Below are 21,281 nucleotides of genomic sequence, written 5' to 3'. Positions count from 1 at the left end.
CAGAGGCCTAGACAAAATAACCTCACATCATGGAAGAGACCACCTGCTCCAAAACGGAAGTCCAAAAAGAGCCAAGAGAGAGCTTCAAAAGCCTTTGAATCAGCTTAAATACCTTCTCTATCTCGGCCCAGGTGAGATTACAAGGCATTCTGGGGAAGTGGAGCAAAGGCTCGTGGGGATTGTAGCCCTGTATTCGAGTCTATTTTTTACAGTACCTTCCACTAAAGAGATGAATATGACACTGGCTCTGCCCTACAGGATACTGGGGGGGGGGGGGGTGAGGGGGGGGAAGCAGTGAGGAATAGAGGAGAGGAGTTCAGGATCATGGAATTGTGTGATAGCACATCCAGACCTGGAAGGCAGCATCTCAGAGGACACCTATTCCAAATCTTTCATTTTAAGGAGGAAGACACTGAGCTCCAGAAAGGTGGCGACTTGCTCTAAATTAGAACAGTATTAAACATGAGAGGTAAGATTGGGATCAGGGCCCTTTCCACCTGTTGCCCCATTCCCTATGAAAGAAGGAAGCATGAAATAAGTGCCAGGAAACATCCAGGCAAAAGAGTGTTTGTGTGACTGGCATTGTACAAATCCCTTCTCCTCTCTGGGCCTCAGTTTCCATATCTGTAAATGATGAGCTTGGGCTAAGTGCTTTTTTAAGATCTCTTCCTGCTCTGTCTATGACACTATGATTTACAACCTAGGATTCTGCCAACTTTTGTTTCTTTCGTGTATATTATGGTGGTAGATCCCACTATAGTCAGACAGAATGGAAAAGAGTGGCAGAGGCTCAATCTAATTTTTAAATTCTCCTTAGTGTTGGGGTAGGTGTAAGGCAATCTATTCCTGCCAGGGTTCTCCCTCTGTACAAGGAGCTACAGTCAGTTTCCGATTAATATAAATAATAAATCTCCTTAAGTGGTCCCATTATTCAAATTTGACTATGTATTTCCTTTGGAAACCATAGTTTACACAATTATAACAGTGCCAATTTGACTACATGTAACTACTTTATAATTTACTTATTTTAAATTTTTAAATTTTATTTATTTTTTCCCATTTTGTTCATTTTTTGGAGTAATCTTATAAAACCTAATCCCCAAAACGTAAACCTAAATAAACAATTGAAAAACTGTGCTTTCATCTGCATTCTGCCTCCAATAGTTCTTTCTCTGGAAGTAGATAGCATTCTTTGCCCTAAGTCCCTCAGAATTTTGTCCTGGATCTTTGTATTGCTGATAGTAGCTAAGTCTAATACAGTTGATCATTCCACAGTATTGCAGTTACTGTGTTTAATATTTTCCCGTTTCTGCTTATTTCACGTTACATCAGTTCATGTAGGTCTTTCCAGCTCTTTCTGAAATCACCTTGTTCGTCATTCTTTATAGCACAATAGAATTCTATCATCATCATATACATGTGGCCATTTTAAGGGAATTCATTGTTCATGACATTTGATCATCTGTAAGGACCCTCTCAATCCTATGCCTTTAAGCTTTCCCTCTACTTTATCAGGGTCAAAAGGGAGACCTGAACTACCCTTTAGGAGAGGCGGAAAATAGGTTGACTCAGTTGGGTTGGGACCTGTCTCCTGAGGGTTTCTAGTCAGTGATCACAAAGTGGAATGAAAAGCTCTAATATCAACAACCCTCCTCCTCCCTTCATTCTCTCATTCCTCCCTCCAGTGTGGTTCCTAATGGAAAGGGCTTTGAATTCTGGCTGTCACTAACTTTATGATCTAGGACAAGTCACTTCCCTTTCTGGGTTTCAGTTTTCCCAACTGTAAAATAGAGTCAATGCTTGCTTAATTGGTTTGCCAACCAAATTAAGTAGAATTATGAAGACTGGCAGGAAATTGCCAGTTCTTTGGCGGCTCCTGCCATGAGTGCTGGATTCCACACAGAGTAGCCTTTTGGTAAAATGGTGAAACGGTTTCTTGAATTCTTTCCCTTCCTGTCTTCATTTTCTTCAGTTTCTTCCTTTTGGCCTCTTTCTAGAAGCCTCAGGAAAGCAGGCCTGGCCCAGGTACAACTTCTTCTGGGTGCTCCTTCCTTCTTTTCCTTTTCTCACCCCTTTCTTCCAGTCTTTTCCCTATCTCTTTCCTTCTTCTGTTTCCCTTTGCTTTCCTTCTCTTTTTCTTGTCCCTTCTTAATTTCCATCTTTGTCTTTTTCTGTTCCGCCTTTTTTCCTCTTCTCCTTGTTTTCCTCTTTCTGTCTCTTTCCTTTCCTCTTCCAGCCTTTTCTCCTTCTTTCCCCTCCCTCTCCTCCTTTCCTTCATTTCACTCTCTCCTTGTGTATCTTTGCTTCTTTCTCTTTTCTTCCCTTTTGCTTCCATCTTTCTCTTTCCTTTCCTCCTACTTTGTCTCCTTTTCTCCTTCCTGTGTCCCCTTGCTTTTCTCTCCCCTCCTCTTCTCCATCTTTGTCTTTGTCTTTCCCTTCCTTCCATCTCTTTTTCTCCCTCCCTCCCTAGTTCTCCTTTTGATCTTTCTCTCCTTCTGCCTCCTTCTCCTTGTCTTCATCTTTGCGCCTTTCTTCCTCCTGTCTTTTTCGGTCTCTTTTCCAGTTCCTCGCTCTAATTTATTCCATCTTTTTCTTATTCGCTCAATCCTGTCTTTATTTCCGAATCTTTCCCTCTCTCCATCTAAGTGCTTTCTTCCTTCCACTTTGAGAGCCGAGTAGGCTCTGGTTTGCGCAAGTGCACATCGCAGCAACCCCAGCCATCCCGGCTCTCCTTTCCTCTCCTTCTCCTCCTCCCGCTCACTCCTGGGCCGTTCTGTACACGCACGCGCACATCTTCGGTAGCCTTCAAGTCTTCCTTTCCCTCTTCTCCCAGAGCGCCGGTACGTTTTGCGCAGGCGCATAGCCTGGGTGTCTTTTCCCATAGCAAGCTTGGGTCGTTCGCACACGCGCACATCCGCTAGGCAGAGTATGGGAGTATCTGCCCCCCTCCCTCTCTGGTCCGAAGTACGTATGGGTCGTTGCGCGCACACATCCATTCCGGAGAGGTGATGAGACTCGCGGGTGCGCGCACGCAGACACGGACGTAGGCGTGCCGACGTAAAAGTGCTTACGCCAGACGCCACCTCAGGCGCGGATGACGCACGGATGACGCGCATGACGCGCGTCCCGGCCCGGCCCGGCCCGCTCCCGCCGCTCCTCCTCCTCAGCCGCCGCCGCCGCCGCCGCCTCCTAGTCGCCGCTCCTGGGTCCGGCCGCGGCGGGCAGGCAGGCAGGCGGGCAGGCGGGCAGGCGGGCGGGCCGGCCGGCCTGCTTCAGGGGTCGGGCGTGGGGACAGTGGGTCCGGGCTCTGGCCTGGCCGCCGAGCCGTCGCCTCCTCAGCCCCGCGCGGCCGCGGCCTCGGCTCCCCTCAGGGGCTCCGCCTGGGCGCCGGCGCCGACTCGGGCCCTGAGCCAAGGTGAGTGACGGGCAGCGGTGCGGAATGAGCTCCTCGTTCTGACCGGGATGCAAACGAGGAGGTCGGGCTCCCTTCATCCTCACCCTACACACACACACACAGAGGGTTTCCCGGCCCTCAGCCCTGGCAGTGGCATTGCCTGTTCCCCTTTTATAGCCCAGGAGCGGTCGGGAGACTGTGCCCCTCGCTGGGAGGGGCTTGGGAGCCTCCGGCCCTTTGCTGAGATAGTGGGGAAACTGAGGCTCCAGCTCCCCGCTGGGAGAGGCGTGGATGCCCTCGACCCCAGGCTAATGGGATAGTGTGTAAACTGAGTCCCGGAGAAGGGCGCCCCCACTGGGACAGGCATGGAAACCGCCTGTCCCCCCCGCCCCTGGATAGTGGGGAAATTGGTGTTCAGGCTCCCACTTTCCGGCTTCTCGGAGCGCCCTTGTTCACTAGGCGGGGAAACTGAGGGCCGAGAGGAGTTAGCAAGGAGGCTCTATGAGAGTAGCACATCATCAGCCTGCACTTAAGAAGCGCCTCCTGCGTGCTCCCGGACTTCGGTTTTCTAACTGACCTTCAGGGGCTGCTTGTTAATGGGCCCCCTGCAGCGTGTGAGTGAGCTGGTGCTAGCGAGTTGGGGGACACCACTCCCCATGGGGTTGCCGGGGCTCCTCCAGGTTGGACCCCGGGATTCTCCTTTGCTTCTTGTGTTTCTCCTGTCAGCCCCTGCCCCTAACCAGCTGAGAAGGGGTTGTCACTCCTGAGCTAAGGGAAGGAGGAGGAAGAGGCTTTTCCCTTTCCAAGGTACCCTGCTGGGGCCACTTGGCATATAGTAGGTGCCTAATAAATGGGGCTTGAGAAACTGAATCCTTGGCCACACCTGGTTGTTTAGACAAGTGAAGGCTGGCCTCCAGTTAGAGGCGTCTTTAATAGTGGTGTTGGGTATGGGTTGTAGTGTGTGTGATGGAGGGGTAAACCTGCCACCTGGTTTGAACTTACCCTCATCCACTTTGAAAATGTCTTTTGGGCCAAATGGGCCTGCAAGGACTGGTCGGGCTGAAACAGGAGGCTAGAAACTTTTTTAAAAGTATGTTTCGATCTTTGTATTTCAGCATAATTGGTTTCCTCGGTAACCCTCTTGCCTTATTCTATGCATTTAAAAGCCTAATTTTAAGGCAGGGCCCACAGTGTTCACAAAAAAGATCTAGGACCCCTGAGCTGTCATTATACGAGTTCCCTGCTCCCCACAGCCTCCTCTCAAGCCCTGTTTCAGAATTGCCTCTTCTTGTCCCTTCAGATATTTGAGAAGTATTTTCACACAACCTTACCATTGATTTTTATTCCATCCCCAGGTTTGTGTGTTCCTCCTGTTGGTAGCTCATTCCCATCAGTGAGGCCGAGTGGCTGCTGGGGCCAAAGGGTCCTCCTAGTTCTTGAATAATTGAGCTTTTTGTTCCACTCACCAAGTCCAGGGCCAGAACTTGGGGCTCCACTTGTATGTAGCCTGGATGGATTTAGCCCTTATCTATTCTCATGATTCCTTGTACTTGTTGGGTTCTTCAAAGATGATGGAGTGCTGGGTCTATACTCTGTGCCTTGAGTTTTATACCAGAAACTAAGAAAATGAGATTATAGCAGGTTTTTTTTTTTTTAAAGCAGCCACTAAAAATATTGCTTTGTAAGAAGTCACTCAGTTCCTTTTTTTTTTTGGTAGGTGGTAACCAGCCTTATCACATATGAAGTGTTTAATGTGTTTACTCAGAGTTCTGGGTGTCCCTGTTCACATTAGATCCTTGGGTAGCACTCTTAAGTATTAAGTATACTTCTGCATTGGGAGTTGTGGCAGTATGTGGAGTTTGCAGATGGTTCTGAATTGCTTCTGGACTCCAGGATTGCATCAAATGATTATAATCAGAATTTCTCATTCCAGATGATGTGCGAGGTGATGCCGACCATCAGTGAGGCAGAAATCCCCCCTGGAGGAGGTGGGAGCCATGGCTCGGGCTCCCCTTTACAACCAGATGCTGATTCACACTTCGAACAATTAATGGTCTCCATGTTGGAGGAAAGAGATCGTCTTCTGGACACACTTAGGGAGACCCAAGAAACACTTGCCTTGACCCAGGGCAAGTTGCATGAGGTTGGCCATGAAAGAGATTCCTTGCAGAGACAGCTCAATACTGCACTCCCACAGGTATGGATCTTTTTAGCCTGAAAGGCAATCCCTCCAAATTGTTTTCGTGGTGTGATTTAATCAGAAACTTTCCAAACTGCATTACTGCCTGTGAAATGGTCCTTAGAGGACCACATGGTGGTGATTTCTTGAGGCTGTTTTCTGAGACACTAGTTTACATCTGATAATTCCCAGATATGCCTAGTCCCTATGTTCTTCCTTTCTCCTTTATGACAAGGTGGCTTTCTCCCTTTATCTTCTGCACTGGGGTGAGGTCCCAGCAGTTCTTGCTCAAGGGATCTCCCTTGATCTACCCTGCACCCTGTTCCCTTTGTACGTGCGAATTTGGGTAATAACTGCACATAGGTTGGCCTTGGGGGTTTGTGGCTTTAGCTGTTATTCAGGCATCTGTGCCCAAAGTCCATCCTTCATTGTTTCACCTTTGAATTGTGTCAGGCTGAGTAAAACACTGTGAGGGCTTTCAGAAGGTGACATGTCCCAGAGGTAGCCCTTCTGCATTCCTACTTTTAGTGGTATTTGTTAGGCAACCCTTCATGGAGAAGACAAGAATTTGCCCCATTAGTGCATATTTTCCCATAACTGCAGATGAACAGAGGAATTTCATGGCTGGTTTGGAACTAGAGTAATTCAGGTGATGGACTCTGAACATGGGCAAAAGCTTAAAAATAGGAAGGACCTAAAGCTTTCTGACTCATCTCGGAGGCGTTATTCCTGTGATAACGGTAGTTATAGAATGACTTTTAAAAATCTCTAATTTTGCGAAAACTAAAATGAGGGGCAGTGAGGGGTACCTCTAGTGCAGACTTGGCAAACCTTTTCCCAGTTTGAGTGCCCAGAGGGCAAATTCAAGTTGTTCATGAGCCCCCAAAGAGAGTTGAGGGAGAAAGTACTTGCTTTCGGTTGCTGGAGAAGGGGTGGGCATTCAAAAAATGTCCTCGGGTGAAGAGGAATGGAACAGCTCCCCAAATGCTGACTGTACATGTGCCAGGGCTTTGCCAACAAGGCTCTAGTGGACCTAGGCAGGAAGACAGGAGTTCAAATTCAGCCTCAGATACTTTTTAGCTGTGTGAATCTGTTTATTACTTTGGCCTTCCCGTTTCACCTTTGCCAAGTTCTTGGAACAAACCCCCTTCTCTCCTCCCTCCCTGGTGCTGGTCTTCATCATCTGGACTGTTGTAGTAGCTGCTTGGCATCGGTGAGCTCTGCCTGTCCCCCAAGCTCTTCCCCACTCCAGTCCTTCCTCCACTCAGCCACCAAAGTGATTATCCTAAAATCAGGTCCAGCCTTCATGACTCCCCTACTCAGTCGTTCCAATGGTTGCCCATCACTTCCAGGTTAAGATACAAAGTGCCCTGTTGTACAGAGCTTGTCATGACCTAAGTTTCCCGTCTCCTTACACAGGATGCCTTCTGTGGACTCTGATCTAGTGATGCCATCTTCTTGGCTATTCCATTCACCAGACACTCTCTGGCACCCCTGGAGTGCTTTCCCTCAGTTATCCAACTAAAATGTCCCCCTTTTCAGGAAACCTTTTCCACGACCTCTTCATTCCAGAGCCTTCCCTCTAAATTATTTCCTATTTATTCTGTCTAGAGCTTGCTTTGTAGAGATTTGTTTGGATGTTGTGTCTCCATTCGATTGTGAACTTCTTGAGGACGGGGACTGTCTTTTGCCTACTGCTTAATACAGTGCCTGGTACATAGTAGGCAATTAATAAATGTCTATTGGAGGAATGAACTGAACATTAGTTTCAACCTAAGTATGCCTCAGTTTCCTCGAGTTTAAATAATAATCCTCCCAGGAGGATCAAATTAGATATCAGTAAAGTAATTAGCTCAGTGCTGGGCATGTAGTAAGTGCTCTAGAACTGTTAGGTTGCCTCCACAGTAGCCACCACTGCCTCCATTGGGTAGAGTGGCTAGATCTCAAGTTTCCTCATGAAAGAGAATTTGAAATGGTATTTTCTTAACAGAATTTAAAATTTCATTATCATCTCAGCTGGGACATCTCTTCTCTAAAAAGAACAGCCCTCTTTTTCTGGGGGTGAATGACCGTAGGGTAACACCTTAGGGAAATTGGGCTTGGGAGCCAGAGTCGCAGAACTTAAGCTCCTGTTTGTCCTTTTGTGCTCAGTCTGTTCTATTTGGGCCTTCAGTGTGAATAATAATTTGGTCACCTGGAGGGGCAGGAAATGCTACTAGTACACAAGTGGCCCAGGCCATGATAGCAAAGGGCCCATCATGGCATCTTCTGAGCTTAACTTCGTTATCTAGAAAATGATGAGATTTGAATTAGAATGATTTTGAAGGACTCATAGTTGTTAGATTCTTTGCCTCTGAGATGGATGTGGATGGGGGTGGGGGGGTTACTGAGTTGCCTTCCCCATGCCTTGGGATGGGCTATTTTACTTAGGATAACGGGCAGCCTGAGCTCCTTTTGGTACTTTGATCCCAGTTTTGTAGTGATAACCTAGTATTAATAGTAGCCTTAATGCATGTAATCAATTTTATTGGAAAATTAATAAGCCAACCATTGGATTTTCCTTTTTAGCGAAAGTAATTTTGTTATTGCTCCATCTTTTATTTAGGATGGATAATAAGTATATTGGAAAGTAAGAGTTTATACTTCCTTTTAGAATCTCATTTATATAATGCTTAAGTGGACATAGTCGCTCATATTCCATTACACCACACTCCAAGAGGTTGGCAAAGTCTTTGATTGTGCTCAGGTCTACATGCTATTGCTTCAGATAAATGGCTCTCCATACAGGTTGGTTGTTGTAATACCATATCGAAGCACATCTTAGTGGATAGGATGGTGGCGGGGTTGGAGAGTTCAAAGGCTGCTTCTGCCATTAGCTGTGTGACTCTGGACCAAGCACTTAGCTCTGCTTAGGTAGGAGCTCTTTGAGCTGAGGGAGTCAGAGATACTTCCTTGTTCTAATGGGGTTTAAATCACATTGTGCTTTTTTAAAATAAGGGATTTGGGGGGATTGGATTAAACTCAAGTCTTCCTGACTCTAGGCCCCTGCTCTATCCACTGAGTCACCTAGCTGCCTTGCCAGTGCTAGGGATGCATGCAGAAGATTGAGACCCTTGCTTGCCCTCCAATGAGCCAACTGTATTTCAAAACATTTTCTGAGATTATTTATTTTTGCTATCTTTTGTTTTTATATTACTTTAATTTCTGAATGTCTTCCTCTATTCCCATTGGATTATTTATTCCTTGTAACAGTCTAAAAAAAAAAAGGAAAAATTCAGGGTTTAGCAAAGTTACCCATTAATGGAACCTGATCACATACGTACTAGGTGAGGAAAAGAAGGTTGATTCTTTTTTTCAGCTTTTCTTCAAGATTTACACATGATTCTTTCCTTTTTTGCATTTGTTCATGTTGCCTTGTGTGTACTACTTTTTTGTTTCTGCTGCTTTTACTTTGAATCGTTTCAGATGAATCTTGTAGTTTCTCTTCCCATTTGGTGTTTTTCCAGCTTTTGGCCTGCTCCCTTCATTGATTGCAGTTTGTTTAGCCAGGCCTCAGCTGATGACCATAGACCTTATTTCCTTCTCTGGGCTACCAGAAGAAAAGGGCTGTTATGAGGCTTTTATGTTTGATGTCTATTTTTCTGTTGTGTTTTGTTTTTGAGAAGCCTCTTGGGGTGTATGCCTACTAGTGGGATTAGTAAGTCAAAGGGCATGAACATTTTAGTCCCTTTTTTATAACTGTAATTCCAAACTCCTTAGAACTTGTTAGGGGAATATACTGTGTGTGAAATATATGCCAAAGAAAATATACTGAGTCTGGCGGTGGGGGTGGGGGTGGAGCAGAAACCTAGGGGAAGGAGGGATGTCAGTCATCTGAGGAATCAACAAAAGGCTCTGGAAGGAGAGAGAGAGCATGGGGGGGGCAGCTTGTGCAGAAGCTGCAATGTCTGGAAGAGGGGGCAGAAGAAAGGCCAGTGGGCTGGAATGAGGGTGGATGAGGTGGATCAATAAGTGATTGGCAATGTAGGTAGACTGGAGCCCTACCAGCAAGGCGTGTAATGACCCACAGGACAGAATCACAGAATGATCTGGAGCCTAGAGGTGACAGGGCAGCTCTAGACTTCAGTCATGTCACCTTGTCTGCTGCCTGGCGGATGTGAGGTGGGACTGGATGCAGAGCAGCTGCCCAAAAGAGAGAGAGTTGATGGGGGTAGGGATTGTGGTGGGAGTGGTCAGAGAGAAATGGGGATGTCCACAAGACTTGGTAACTGTTTGCATATTGGGGCATGAGAAAGACAGTCAGGGACTACTCCTAGATTGCCTGCCAGGAGGATAGGAAGAATAGTATCGCTCTTGACAAAACAGGGAAGTTAGGAGGAAGGTTTGTCTGCTGGTGAGTTGTTGAGACCTGAGATGTTTAGGTGGAGAAATGTAGCAGGCAGCTGGAGAGAAAGACAGACAGACAGAGACAGAAGCTGCAAATGTAGATTTAGAAGTCACAGCATCCTGTGATGGCAGTGAATCCAGCAAAGATCTCAAGAGAGGATGACCTGGGAGAAAACTGGCATACACTCCCGCAGAGGGATGGGGAGGAATGGGCTGCCAGGGGAGAACACTGAGGGAAGACTGTCTGCCGAGGGGATGTGGTCAGCAGTGTCCGAGGCAGTAGAAAAAGTCAGGAGCCAAAGCTGTAATGGAAGGGACTAAGAAGTCAGTGGGAGGTGAGGCAGGAGACATGACGACCTGCACTCTGGTTTAGCCAAATCAGCCTTTTTCCTGGTTCCTGTTTCCCCACCATCTCTGCCTTCACAGGTTGTCCCAATTCTTGGAATGCATTTCTTCTTTGTTTCTCCCTTATAGAAGCTCTCCCTTCCTTCAAGCACAGCCACTGGCTCCTACCTGAATGCCACCCTGGGCCTCCCCAGCTGCTCATCCCTTCATATTTACTCTGCTGCACATGTGTCCACGTGTCCATGCTGAATCAGTGGAGCATAAACTTCTTTAGGGCCAGCACAGCTTCCTTTTTGACAGCTAGCCCTGGCAGATGCCTTGATTGGCAGTCCTATGGCATGCATGGGGCTGGTTCCCCTTTTCTCTCCTCCTCACCATGCCTCAGGACATTTCTCACTATCACCTGCTTCTCTGCCCAGTAGCCCAGTGGGAGTGCTTCCTCCCTTCTCTGTCTGGGGTAAGGTGGGGGGCTCACATGGGTGTGAGGGTTACAGTTTGTGCACTCTGTCTCTAAGGTCTCTAAAAGGTTCACCATCATGGACTAGAAGGATGTGAGAGGGAGGGCTGCCAGCTAGATGAATGGGTAGGCCTGATGAGTGCTGTTCTTTGGAGTCCATGCTTCTCCTCTTCGTTGTTCTTAATTCAGTTCTCAGGGCCCTTCTTCACCTGATAGCCCCTCAAATATTCAACCTTCCCCATCCCCATTTTTTCTTTTCTGGGCTAAGTCTCAAGTTCTTTCAGAAGATTCATTGGGCCTGGCTTCAGGTTGACCCTCTAGCTTATCACTGTTATTAAAATGTGATGCCCAGATCCTAGTACTCCCAAGGAAAACTGCCCTAGGAGGCACAGCCTGATGATCAGAATCCTCATTCTGGTTTTGTTCATTCATTTCATTTGTGACCAACTTGTGACCCTATTAGGGGTTTTCTTGGCAAAGATACCAAATGGTTTGCCTTTTCCTTCTCCAGTTCATTTTACAGATGAGGAAACTGAGGCCAACAGGGTGAGCTGACTTGTCCAGGACCACATGCCTCATTAGTGCCTTAAGTCAGATCTAAACTCAGGAAGATGAGCCTTCCTGCTTCCAGGCCCAGCACTCACTCTATCCCCTGGACCATGTAGCTACCCTTAATTCTGACCACAACCTCTTTTCATTTAAAGTCTGTGAGCAAATTTGCTTTTTTGTCTGGTGCCACACCTTGACTTAAATTGAACTTGCCATCTGCTGGCAGCTCACTTATTTATGATGCTCACCAGTGGTCTTTCCCAATGTGGAAACTGCAGCTGAGATTTGAACCCAGAGTCCTTGTTAAAACAGCATAAACTTGGTTGTGCCACTTTTCTGATTTAGAAGCCAGTGATAAACCTAGAGTCTGGAAAATGGACATGGCTTTTGTCCCCTGTTTACAGAGGACATTCTGCCCGAGTGAGCAGCCATTGGAAGGAAGGTGGTGATGATGAGATGCTTGCATGCATAATTGGGGCCAGAATTGTCCAGTAAGTCATAACAACTCAGGGAGTTGAAGGGTGACTGAGCAAAGCCCTAGAGAGTCTCAGAGGAAGCCTTGGGTTCATGTCCTATCTTGTAGCTCCTGCTCCTGACTGTTTTCCTGGGCTAGTCCCTTCCCCTCTCCCTGTGGCTACAGAAGAGTCTGTAGGGCTGCTTGAGGACCTGTATTGATGGGAAGAGTTGATTCATTAAAAGATTTTTTTGTGCCAATGAAATCACAGGTCATCTCAGAACAAAGCCATCCTTCCTCCTTTCCTCCCAACGCCTTCTGGTTTACAGGTGCTTTCCTTACAAAGAGTGAGTAAATAAAGGGGTCATATTGCTTAGGTTTATATAGAGTTTACTTAGCCCAGGCTCTGGGCTAAGTGTTTTTATAATTAGTCTCTCATTTTGTCCTTATAACAGTCCCGAGAGAGAGGTGCTATTATTATCCCCACTTTACAGATGAGGAAACTGAAGCAAACAAAGGTTAAGCTGTTTGCCCACAGTCACACGTCTGAGGATGACCATGAACTGAGGACTTTCTGACTCCCCTGCACCAGGAAGCTGCCACTGGCCAGGGCAGCTACTATTGGCCTCCTTTTATAGATGAGGAAACTCAAGTCTCCCTTATTTATAAGTCTCAGTTTACTCTGCCCTTTGGTGGCAGAGTTGGGAATCTTATCAGGATCCTCAAGTCCTCCTGATCTCCTGATGTTTCCACATCAGGAAAAACAGTTTTTGACTCTTGGAGCTTTTGGTGTCCCAGGGATGGGGCCAGGAAATAAGCAACAGACATCTCTCTCTCTCTCTCTCACAGGCCAACAAGTTGTTTTTTTTTTTCATTTTATAGATGAGGAAACCGAGACCCAGAAAGGTGAGCAGCTTGCCCCGGGTCATCCCAGTAGTAATCCTCAGTAGTGGTGTATGTCTTCCGGAGCCTGTACTCTCTCCATGGTTCTTTTTAGTTTGAGTTCACATTATGATTTGTTTGAAGTCTTGCTCGGGGGCTGTGGGGATTTTACCTGGCAGGTTTAGTGTGAACATGACTGAGAACATGATTGAGTTAAAGAATATACAGATCTGTGAAAGCCAAAGCAGCAGCTGCCTGGAGCAGCCAGCCACTCTCATCTTAGCTCCTTTTCTCAGTTTTCAGAATTGAAAATAGTTATCATCTTTTGGCAGCTCTGACAGCAGGCTCTTGAAAGGAAGCTGCTTTTCTTACACTTTGTCTGGAAGACTCCTTGCCCAGGAAAGAGGCCAATAGGCTGAAGTGGTCTGCCCAGGGTCACATAGCTCCTAAGTGTCTGAGGCTGTACTTGAACTCTTCTGGCCTAGCCCTCCATCCACTGCCCCACCTAATCTTCCACACTTTTCTGTATTCATTTCATTCATCCTTTCCTGCAGCTCAATATTCACATATGGCAACCTGTTTAAGGGTTTCTTACTTGGTGAACATCTGTTTTGTTTCCAGTTCTCTCGCTATGACAAAAAATGCTACTATAAATATTTTGATGGGTCTAGCTATTTTAGCCTCATTCAGAAAGTTAATGTGATCCTGGGCTCCAGAACTTTGCTCAATGGCTGGGACCATCCATTTCTCCACCAGCAGTGTGTTCCTGGAGCTTTGCTTTTTAAATGCTGGAGCCAATCAAGCAGTGATTTCTTCTACAGTTCACATGATAGAATCTGAAATCAATGAATAAGGAGACTTGTAATTTGCATGTGTTTCTTAGAGATTTGGGACTTCTTGTGCTGAATCCAAGGTTATTACTTTAAAGTTATTTTGATGCAAATGACCTGTTTGCCTTATTAGATCTTGGTTCAACTACTAGTGAAAGGAGAAAAAAATTTTTTTTCAGTTGTTGGGATTTATCTCCACCATCAAACTGTTGGGTGCTGAGAATATTAATGGTTAATAGAAGACCTGGGTTTTTGTTCTGTTTTGGTTTGTTTTTTTAAACCATTTGCTTCTTTTGTGCCTGGCACAGGCTACTCTTGTTAGACCTTGATTCACTTGAATAATTAACTCTAGCATTAAAATAATTTACATCCTCTATAGCAAGTGTGCAGAAGGGACAAAATTAGATCAGAGTTTGTTATCTAATTTAAACAGAGAGAAATCTCAGCTGCCAGTGATGAACAGGTTTTTCTTCTGTTGGCCTTATATAGCATAGCTCAGGATGGTTATTTCTCTGAATAGTAAGAAGCCAATCCTGTTATAGTAAACCCCAAGAGACTGTCCAAATTCTTTTGTTCAAATGGGAACTACTTCTACGAAATGTTACTGAAAATAAATTTCTCTCAGCTTGGCGATATTTCTGCTCTACTGACATGTCTAGTGCAATGATTATTTTTGCCATTCTCTTTGAAACAGCTTGATGTTATCTTACAAATGAATTTCCATGAAGTTCTTTAATTACAAAATCAAACATCAGGGCTTTCTTTCCTTTTTGAGGGGCTATGGAGTGGGTGCTACGTTCTTCCTGGTCTCCTTTACCTTTTGGAATCCTCAGGACTTTTCAAGTGCCATCTCCTGGATTCTCCTCATTGTGATAATGTATATATTTTGTGTTTGCTAATCTGTTTCCCTTCAGCAGATTATAAACTCTTCAAGGGCAGGCTGTTTCCTTTTTAATCTCTATACTCCTGTTCCTAGTACCTAATTACAGAAATGTTTGTTGGATTCAGTGGAAAGATTTATGATTTCATTGGGGTTGAGGGGGATGTGAGAGTGGGCAAGTATGTGCAGGTTGGGCGTGTTTCTATTTTTGCCTGAACCCCTGGCCCCAGGTGTAGATAATAATCTCACCTTGTCTTTAACCATTTGGGGGATTTATTGTGGCCTCACACACTCATCAGTCACTAAATGGCTACAACCCTGGTGTTGAGCTTAACCATCTGCACCAGGCTGCCCTTCAGATAAAAGATATAGTTGGGCCAGTACAGCCTGGGTAGGGCCTGTCAGCACTTGTATCTCCTTGGCTCAACCTTTGAGAGTCCAGGTTTACCTTCACACCATTTTGGAATTGGAGGAGTAGAGTTTCCATGTACAAAAATGGAACTCTGGTGTTCTTTGTACTTTTTAAGAATTGGAGTGAAAGTCTTTCCAGAGATGACAAATGCTTTAGCTGTTTTCATGTAATGATCCTTAGCATGTTTTGTATTGTGCTTTGGGCTCCTTCATCCTACAGGAAAGGGTTTAGGAATGATTTTAAGTATTTTCTTCTTGAGGAGTGGGTGGGTGGTAATATTCAAAATAGTCACTGAAAGTGCCTATTCCGAAGTCTTCTGAACTCAGCTGTCCATATGTATGAATGTGTGTATTATGTCTCTGGAAGACCACATAACAAAAACTAGGGAATCAGGGAAGAACAATTAGCACATTCATGGGAAGCACAATCATTTCTCCTTAAAGAGTTCATATTTTGTTTTTGAAACATTCCTGTTTGTTTCTTTGCATGGTGAAAAGAAATGACCATAGTGACATAGCTCAGGTGTTCAGGAAGCCCTTAGGTGAATGGCAGTAGGTCTAACACTGAAGGAGAAAAGCCTTGTTGAATGCTGCCATTGAAGTTTCCCTGTAGGACTTGAATAATTTAGTGGGGAAATAACATTAGATAAAAGTATGTGTAGATGATGTCTATTTAAAACTCCAACTTGTATTATCAGGGACAGTACAACTGGCAGGGTTTAGTGCAGGGCTTGGCCAATGCCTACTGTGTTGCTGTTAATTACCCACCTTTGGGATGAGTCTTGGTATTTTGAAGCCCTCCATTTTCCTTTCCAATAGTCTGCCTAATCCCAGGGATCTCAGTTTGAGATTCTTGACCACGATCGTACTAAGTAGTCTTTTGGTTCCTAACCACTTTTCTAAACCTTATGTTCTATGTCTCACAGACATTCTGCTGTTTTTCTTTCATGACTGATTGGTGATTCATTTGAAAGCAGGCTGTACCAAAAGGAAAAAAAAGGAAAAGGAAAATACATCCTTGGCTACTGTTGTACCTAAGCCCTTTATGAGAAATAAGGGGGCAGAGCCAGGTGGAAGTCATTTGGCCTTTGGCAGTTAGTGTTGAAGTATTTACTCTTTAAGTGTGTGCTGGCACAGCTAAGAAGGGGGGAGGGCAAAGAGGAGAGGTATTCTTCTCTCTGGGTGTGTGGAGAGGGGTAGGGAAGAGAGTGGGAAGGGCCCATTCCTCCCTCCCAATAACCACTTGGCCCCAGGACTGGAGGTGGCTGAGCAGGTGGGAATGAAGAATTCTCACTCTTTCAGATCCACCTTTGGCTGGAGGGAGCTGAGCTCTCTAGTTTCTTAAGTTCTGCTTGGCTTTCTGCAATCCTACTTCTCAGTCTCTCCTCCTCCATTGTCCAAATGAGCACTTTCTACCCCTGGAGATGACTTTAGAGGACCCTTACAGGTAGACTCCTCGGGGATGAGGATTGTTTATTAGTTGGGCGTCTTTGTAACCCCCACCACAGTATCTGGTAGACAGTAGCTGCTTAATGAATCCTCATTGAGTGGGCCTGAATTTGTACAGTTTTCACTTAGTTGAGTCCAGGCCACACCCTTGCAGGAGGATCCTGCTTGAGAACATTTGTCTTTGTACACTACTCAGTATCCAGCATAGATGGCCCCTGGGCCATAAGGAGACTAGTACGTGTTTGCTGCATGGAATTTATTCTTATGAGATTAAAAAAAAAAACAACATGAATCATCAGAGAATTTTATTATTTCATCTGCCTAATACAATGGGGAAGGGGGCGGAGAGCAAGTTTTGCTATGGACAATTGAGAGTTGTGTACATTATTAATTTCATACAAAATATATATTATATATCTTTTATCAATGTATGGACTAACATAGTCTTAGATTTATTTTTTTTTAACTCTTAACCTTCTATCTTAGAATCAATACTAAGTATTGGTTCCAAGGCAGAACGGCAATAAGGACTAGGCAATGGGAGTTGAGTCACTTGTCCAGGATCACACAGCTAGGAAATGTTTGAGGTCAAATTTGAATCTAGGACCTCCCATTTCCAAGTGATTTGTCTTTTTTATTAATAAGAATGTTTCCTTCTGTTGAAATATAGTAAGGGAAAAACTGGAGCATTTTTGATGCTCTTTAATACTAAATAACTCAGAGATGTGGACAGAGTGTCTCAGCTTTGGAGAGCCTTTATTTGTCCCCATAGTTTCCAAGGGCTGTTAGCTGCATTGAGCAGCCTCTTTACAATGGTGCAAACTTGGCAGGAGAGGACGAGTGGAGTTCCCAGCTTGGCTTTCACAGAGACTAATTCGAATTCAGAGGAGAAAATGTCATTTTGTTCAGGGTATGAAATTAGCTCCTCTCTTAACTCTTTTGCAAAACTTCTCTGCTTTAAAAAACTGCCTAGTTCTGTTTTCTTGCTCTTACACTATTAGATGGGAACACTAATATAAAAATTGATTTCATGCAGTAGCATGCACAAAAGCATTGATGCATATAAAGAAAAGTTAAAGGACTATTTTAGACCAATTAGGAGAGTTGCTGAAATGAATCTGAATTTGTTTCTATTGTACTCAGCCCTTTTTTCTCCCTACAACTTGTGAGGAAAATTAGAAGACAGGTCATATCTCACACTTCTAAAGGAATACCTTTCTTGATGTAAACAGAAAGCCTGATTAGAACAAGACCACTTGGGGCTTGAAGAAAAACCTCTGAGTGGTATTTGATATGAGAAGCTTTTATTGTGCGTAGCTTAGCATTTAGAAATTTGATTTGTGACTGGAATTTAAAGATGCAGGAACTGAGGTGAGACTTGGGTTGGAAAACTATAGTTTGAAGCTTTCCTTGTGGGTGTAAGGATAATTTTAGCATTGTGAATGTATTTATTTATATTTAATTATTGGTCACCATGGGATATCCCAAATAAAATACCCAAGTCAGCTGGAAATTATGGTGATTTTAATTAATATAGAGAGAAGGAATTAAGGAGAACAGAGAGAGAGAGAGAAGAAAGAGTTAATTTAAACTGCTCCGGCTCAGCCTGAGCCAGGCAGGAGTTAAAGGTCTTGGCCAAGGGGGCCTCCCCTGAGCCAAGGGAAAGGGAGTCAGTCTTATCACTCACCAGGAGACCGTCTCAAAGAAACTGTCTGAGGGAGTTCCTCCAGGCTGAGTTCTAGGATCAAACTAGTACCCAGGCCTACTCACAGGAAGTCACCAGCCAGATCTACCTCTCCGGGGAAAGAGAGTGAAGAGAGGAAGTGATGCGCCCTATATAGAGATTTATGTCACTTTCCTGTGTCTTATCTGTACAAGTGGTAGCTTAGCTTGACTTAGGACAGCCCAGGGGTCTGTCAGCTGTTTCTGCACATGTCTATCAAAGGCCATCCTCCTAGATACTTAATCCTTAAGTATGGGTGCAGACATTCCTGATCTTGTTAGACTAAGTAGGGTGGAGCTATGTAAAGTTCGCAAGACATTCCTGATTCTGTTAGTCCAAGTATCTCCATTGTTACAATCAGGAGATTATGACTTTTTCTTCCCCTAAAGTACATTCTGAGTAGGGTGGAGTAGTTTTAAAGTTCACATGGGAAAGAAGTAGCACAGGGGCTCCTTTAAGGACCCTAGCTCTTGGGAGGCCACTGCCCTTTCCCTCGCTTCATTACCTCCAGCTCTCATCTCTAAACTCTAGTCAGCCAGTTTGGGTAAGCAGGTGGCTCTGCACTTTCAAATCCTTGGCTTCTTTCTTTTGCCAAGCATCAGCTCTAGATTATCTCCATCTTCCCCCCTTTCCTGCTGCTGAATAGAGCTGGAGAAAGTCACACAACCACTGTGCTGACTGTGCACATTATCAGTTTATGTTTTCTAGGCACAATTAGGCCCTCACTGCAGCAAGGCATTCTTTCCATGCCTCCATAATTGGTTCCCTAGCTCATTTCCCTGAAAGCTTTCCTTCTTTAGCATCCCATGCCATTTCCCAGGCGCTGCTTTCAGTGGAGGATTTCATGCTTTCCTTTTCTGAGAAAATTGAGGGCATTTTGTAGAAATTTCCTTTTTCCCTTTCTCTTTGCTTTAAAATCCCTTGAAATCATCCCTTAGTCTCTTACAATGCTGTGGCTTTTCTTTCCAAAGGAAAATTAAGTTATTCTCAGAGGCAGCTGATGGCACAATACAAAGAGTATTTGACCTGGAGTCATGAAGACTGGAGTTCAAATCCAGCCCCTTATTCTCTGTCAAGTCAGTTAACTTTTGTTTGCCTCAACAGTAAAATGGGAGTGATAATAACATCTATCTAACAGGATGACTATGAGGATCAAATGAGATGACATCTGTAAAAGCTCTTACTTAGCACACACTCAGTGTCTGGCCTGTAGAGGACACGTATAAATGCTGATTGCCCTCCCAGCCCTTCCTTCCTGGGCACCCCCCCCCCCCCCCCCCATCATCTCCTGCTTTTCTCTAATCTCCAACCTCCTCTAGTCCTAATTCTAATTCCTTGGTGACTGCCTTTGAACATAGCCAGATCTCCCAATTTTAAAAGCCTTCATTAGACTCTGCCACCCCAAGCTATTGCATTATATCTTCCCTCCTGTTTTAAAGCAAACTCCTAGCTAGAAAATGTTGTCTTCACTTATCCCCTCTACTCTCCTTATCCCTTTGTGCCTTGGCTTCTTACCTTTCACGCAATTGAAATTATCTTCTCCAGTGTTACCAGGTCCTCTTTAATTGCCAAATCTATGCTCTTTTCTCAGTTTTCAACCTTCTAACCTGTCTATACTCTCTCTTTCCTGTGTGTGCTCCACTTTCTGGGTTTTGTGACTATTTTTTCCTGGTTCTCTTACCTTTGTTCCATGTCTTACCTCCTAACTCTCTGTTTTGTCTTTTGTCTCTGCTCTTTCTGGGACTGTATCATCCTTGCAGATGACTCCCAGGTCTCTATCTCCAGACCCAGTTGCCTGTTGTGCCTTTTTAAATGGACATTCTCAAAATAGCTCAAACTCCATATATTCAAAGTCTGGGGATGGGGTGGAGGCAAAAAGCATTTAGGAAGGGCCTGCTATGTGCCAGGCACTGTACTAAATGCTTTACAAATATCTCGTTGGAATTCAGAGCAACCCTGGGGGAGGAGAACATTATTATCCACATTTTACAGTTGAGGAAATTAGCACAGATTTAATGACTTGCCCAGAAGTGGTTGAGAATTTGAACTCTGACCTTCCCAACTCCAGGCTAGATGCTCCATCTACTGTGCCACCTAAACTGAACTAATTATTCTATTTCCAGTTTTGCTCATTTCTGTTGAAAATACTAACATCCTTCCAGTTTCCCATGGTCTGCAACTTGGCATCGTTATTTTTTTTCTTCTTCACTCTCCATCACCTCTCCTGTACTTTTTCTCTTGCCCTGACTTTTCTCACCTATTCTTTAGCTCCCTGCTTAGTTGAGGCCCTCGTGACCTCTTGTTTAGGTTTTTGTAAAGGTTCCTTCTTGATCTGCAGTCTATTCCCATACTAAGTTCCCATCTGACCTTTCTTAACTCCATTGACTTCACGTTATCTCGAGAATCAGATACTCCTTCCCGAGAATTCCAAGAAAGGCAGACTAGTTCCCTGCCTTCAGGGAGCTCTCATTTAAATGTGGAAGACAAAATAGACATACTGGGGATATAAAGTAGGTGGACAGCCATCCTAGAGAAGAAAAGGGATGGGGGTATGATCTGGGAAAGGCTTTCTGCAGAAGGTAGGATTTGAATTTTCAAGGAAATTAGGGAAGGCAGGAGGTGGAGGTGAGGGACTAAAGCTTTGTAGGCACAAGGGAAGGCCAGTGAACAGCATCCAAAGAGGAGTGGAATGTTGCCTTTGAGAAATTGCTAGGAGGCCAATGTTGCCAGATTGTAGTCAGGAGGGGAAAAGGGCAGCAGTGTCAGGAATTTAAAAAGGAAGGGGCCAGGTAATGGAGAGTACCTCCCCCACAAGTAGAGAGAGAGAGAGAGAGACCCAGCCCTATTAAGTAAAAAAGCTTAGAAAAAGCCAGGAGAATGAATTGGAGTGCAGAGATACTTGAGTCAGGAAGACCAATTAGAAGGCTCTTGCAATAGTCCAGGTGAGAAGTAATAGGATTCTGACATGGGATGGTACCAGTGTGCTTAGAGAGATGTGTGTTTGTAGAAACAGTCCATGTGATTGGGCACTAGTCCTTCCAGGAATCCTGGAACCTTGGCAGTACTGGGAAGTTGGGAAGAGGGAAGGGTATGGGGGGGGGGGGAATAAGTTCTGTCTTCTGCTTGTCTCTTCCTCACTTCAAGCCAAACATCCCCCATGTGGTCAGTTATCTTCCATAAGCACTAACCAGACCTGATCACTTCCTTTCCTTAAGCAACTCCTTTGACTTCCTTCTGTCAAACTTTCTGAGTTTGAGATGCTGACCTGGTGTCCACTTCTGTGTCCAAAAACCTGTGCTGAGCTCCCTCTTTAAATGGAGACCCTGGAGCCAGATTGTGTGA

At 44.9% G+C, this 21,281-nt stretch overlaps 1 protein-coding gene across 8 annotated transcripts in view; it reads left to right on the top strand.

The window, feature by feature from the left end:
- The first annotated feature begins 3,115 nt into the window (after positions 1 to 3,115).
- Positions 3,116 to 21,281, top strand: part of PPFIA1 (PTPRF interacting protein alpha 1) — a 122,064-nt gene continuing 103,898 nt past the window's right edge. For 3 of the 8 annotated variants that reach the window (XM_056801162.1, XM_056801163.1, XM_056801161.1), the window contains exons 1-2: positions 3,116 to 3,415; positions 5,328 to 5,591. In XM_056801162.1, the coding sequence (XP_056657140.1) occupies positions 5,328 to 5,591 (264 nt within the window). In that variant the 5' untranslated portion in view covers positions 3,116 to 3,415. The remainder of the gene's footprint in view (positions 3,416 to 5,327; positions 5,592 to 21,281) is intronic. The other 5 variants (XM_056801168.1, XM_056801164.1, XM_056801165.1 and 2 more) reach the window with 2 other exon arrangements.

This window comes from Monodelphis domestica, chromosome 6, assembly GCF_027887165.1.
Source record: "Monodelphis domestica isolate mMonDom1 chromosome 6, mMonDom1.pri, whole genome shotgun sequence".
Classification (NCBI taxonomy): domain Eukaryota; kingdom Metazoa; phylum Chordata; class Mammalia; order Didelphimorphia; family Didelphidae; genus Monodelphis; species Monodelphis domestica.
Note: the sequence above shows the minus strand (reverse complement) of the source record. Positions and strands in the feature narration are given on the sequence as shown.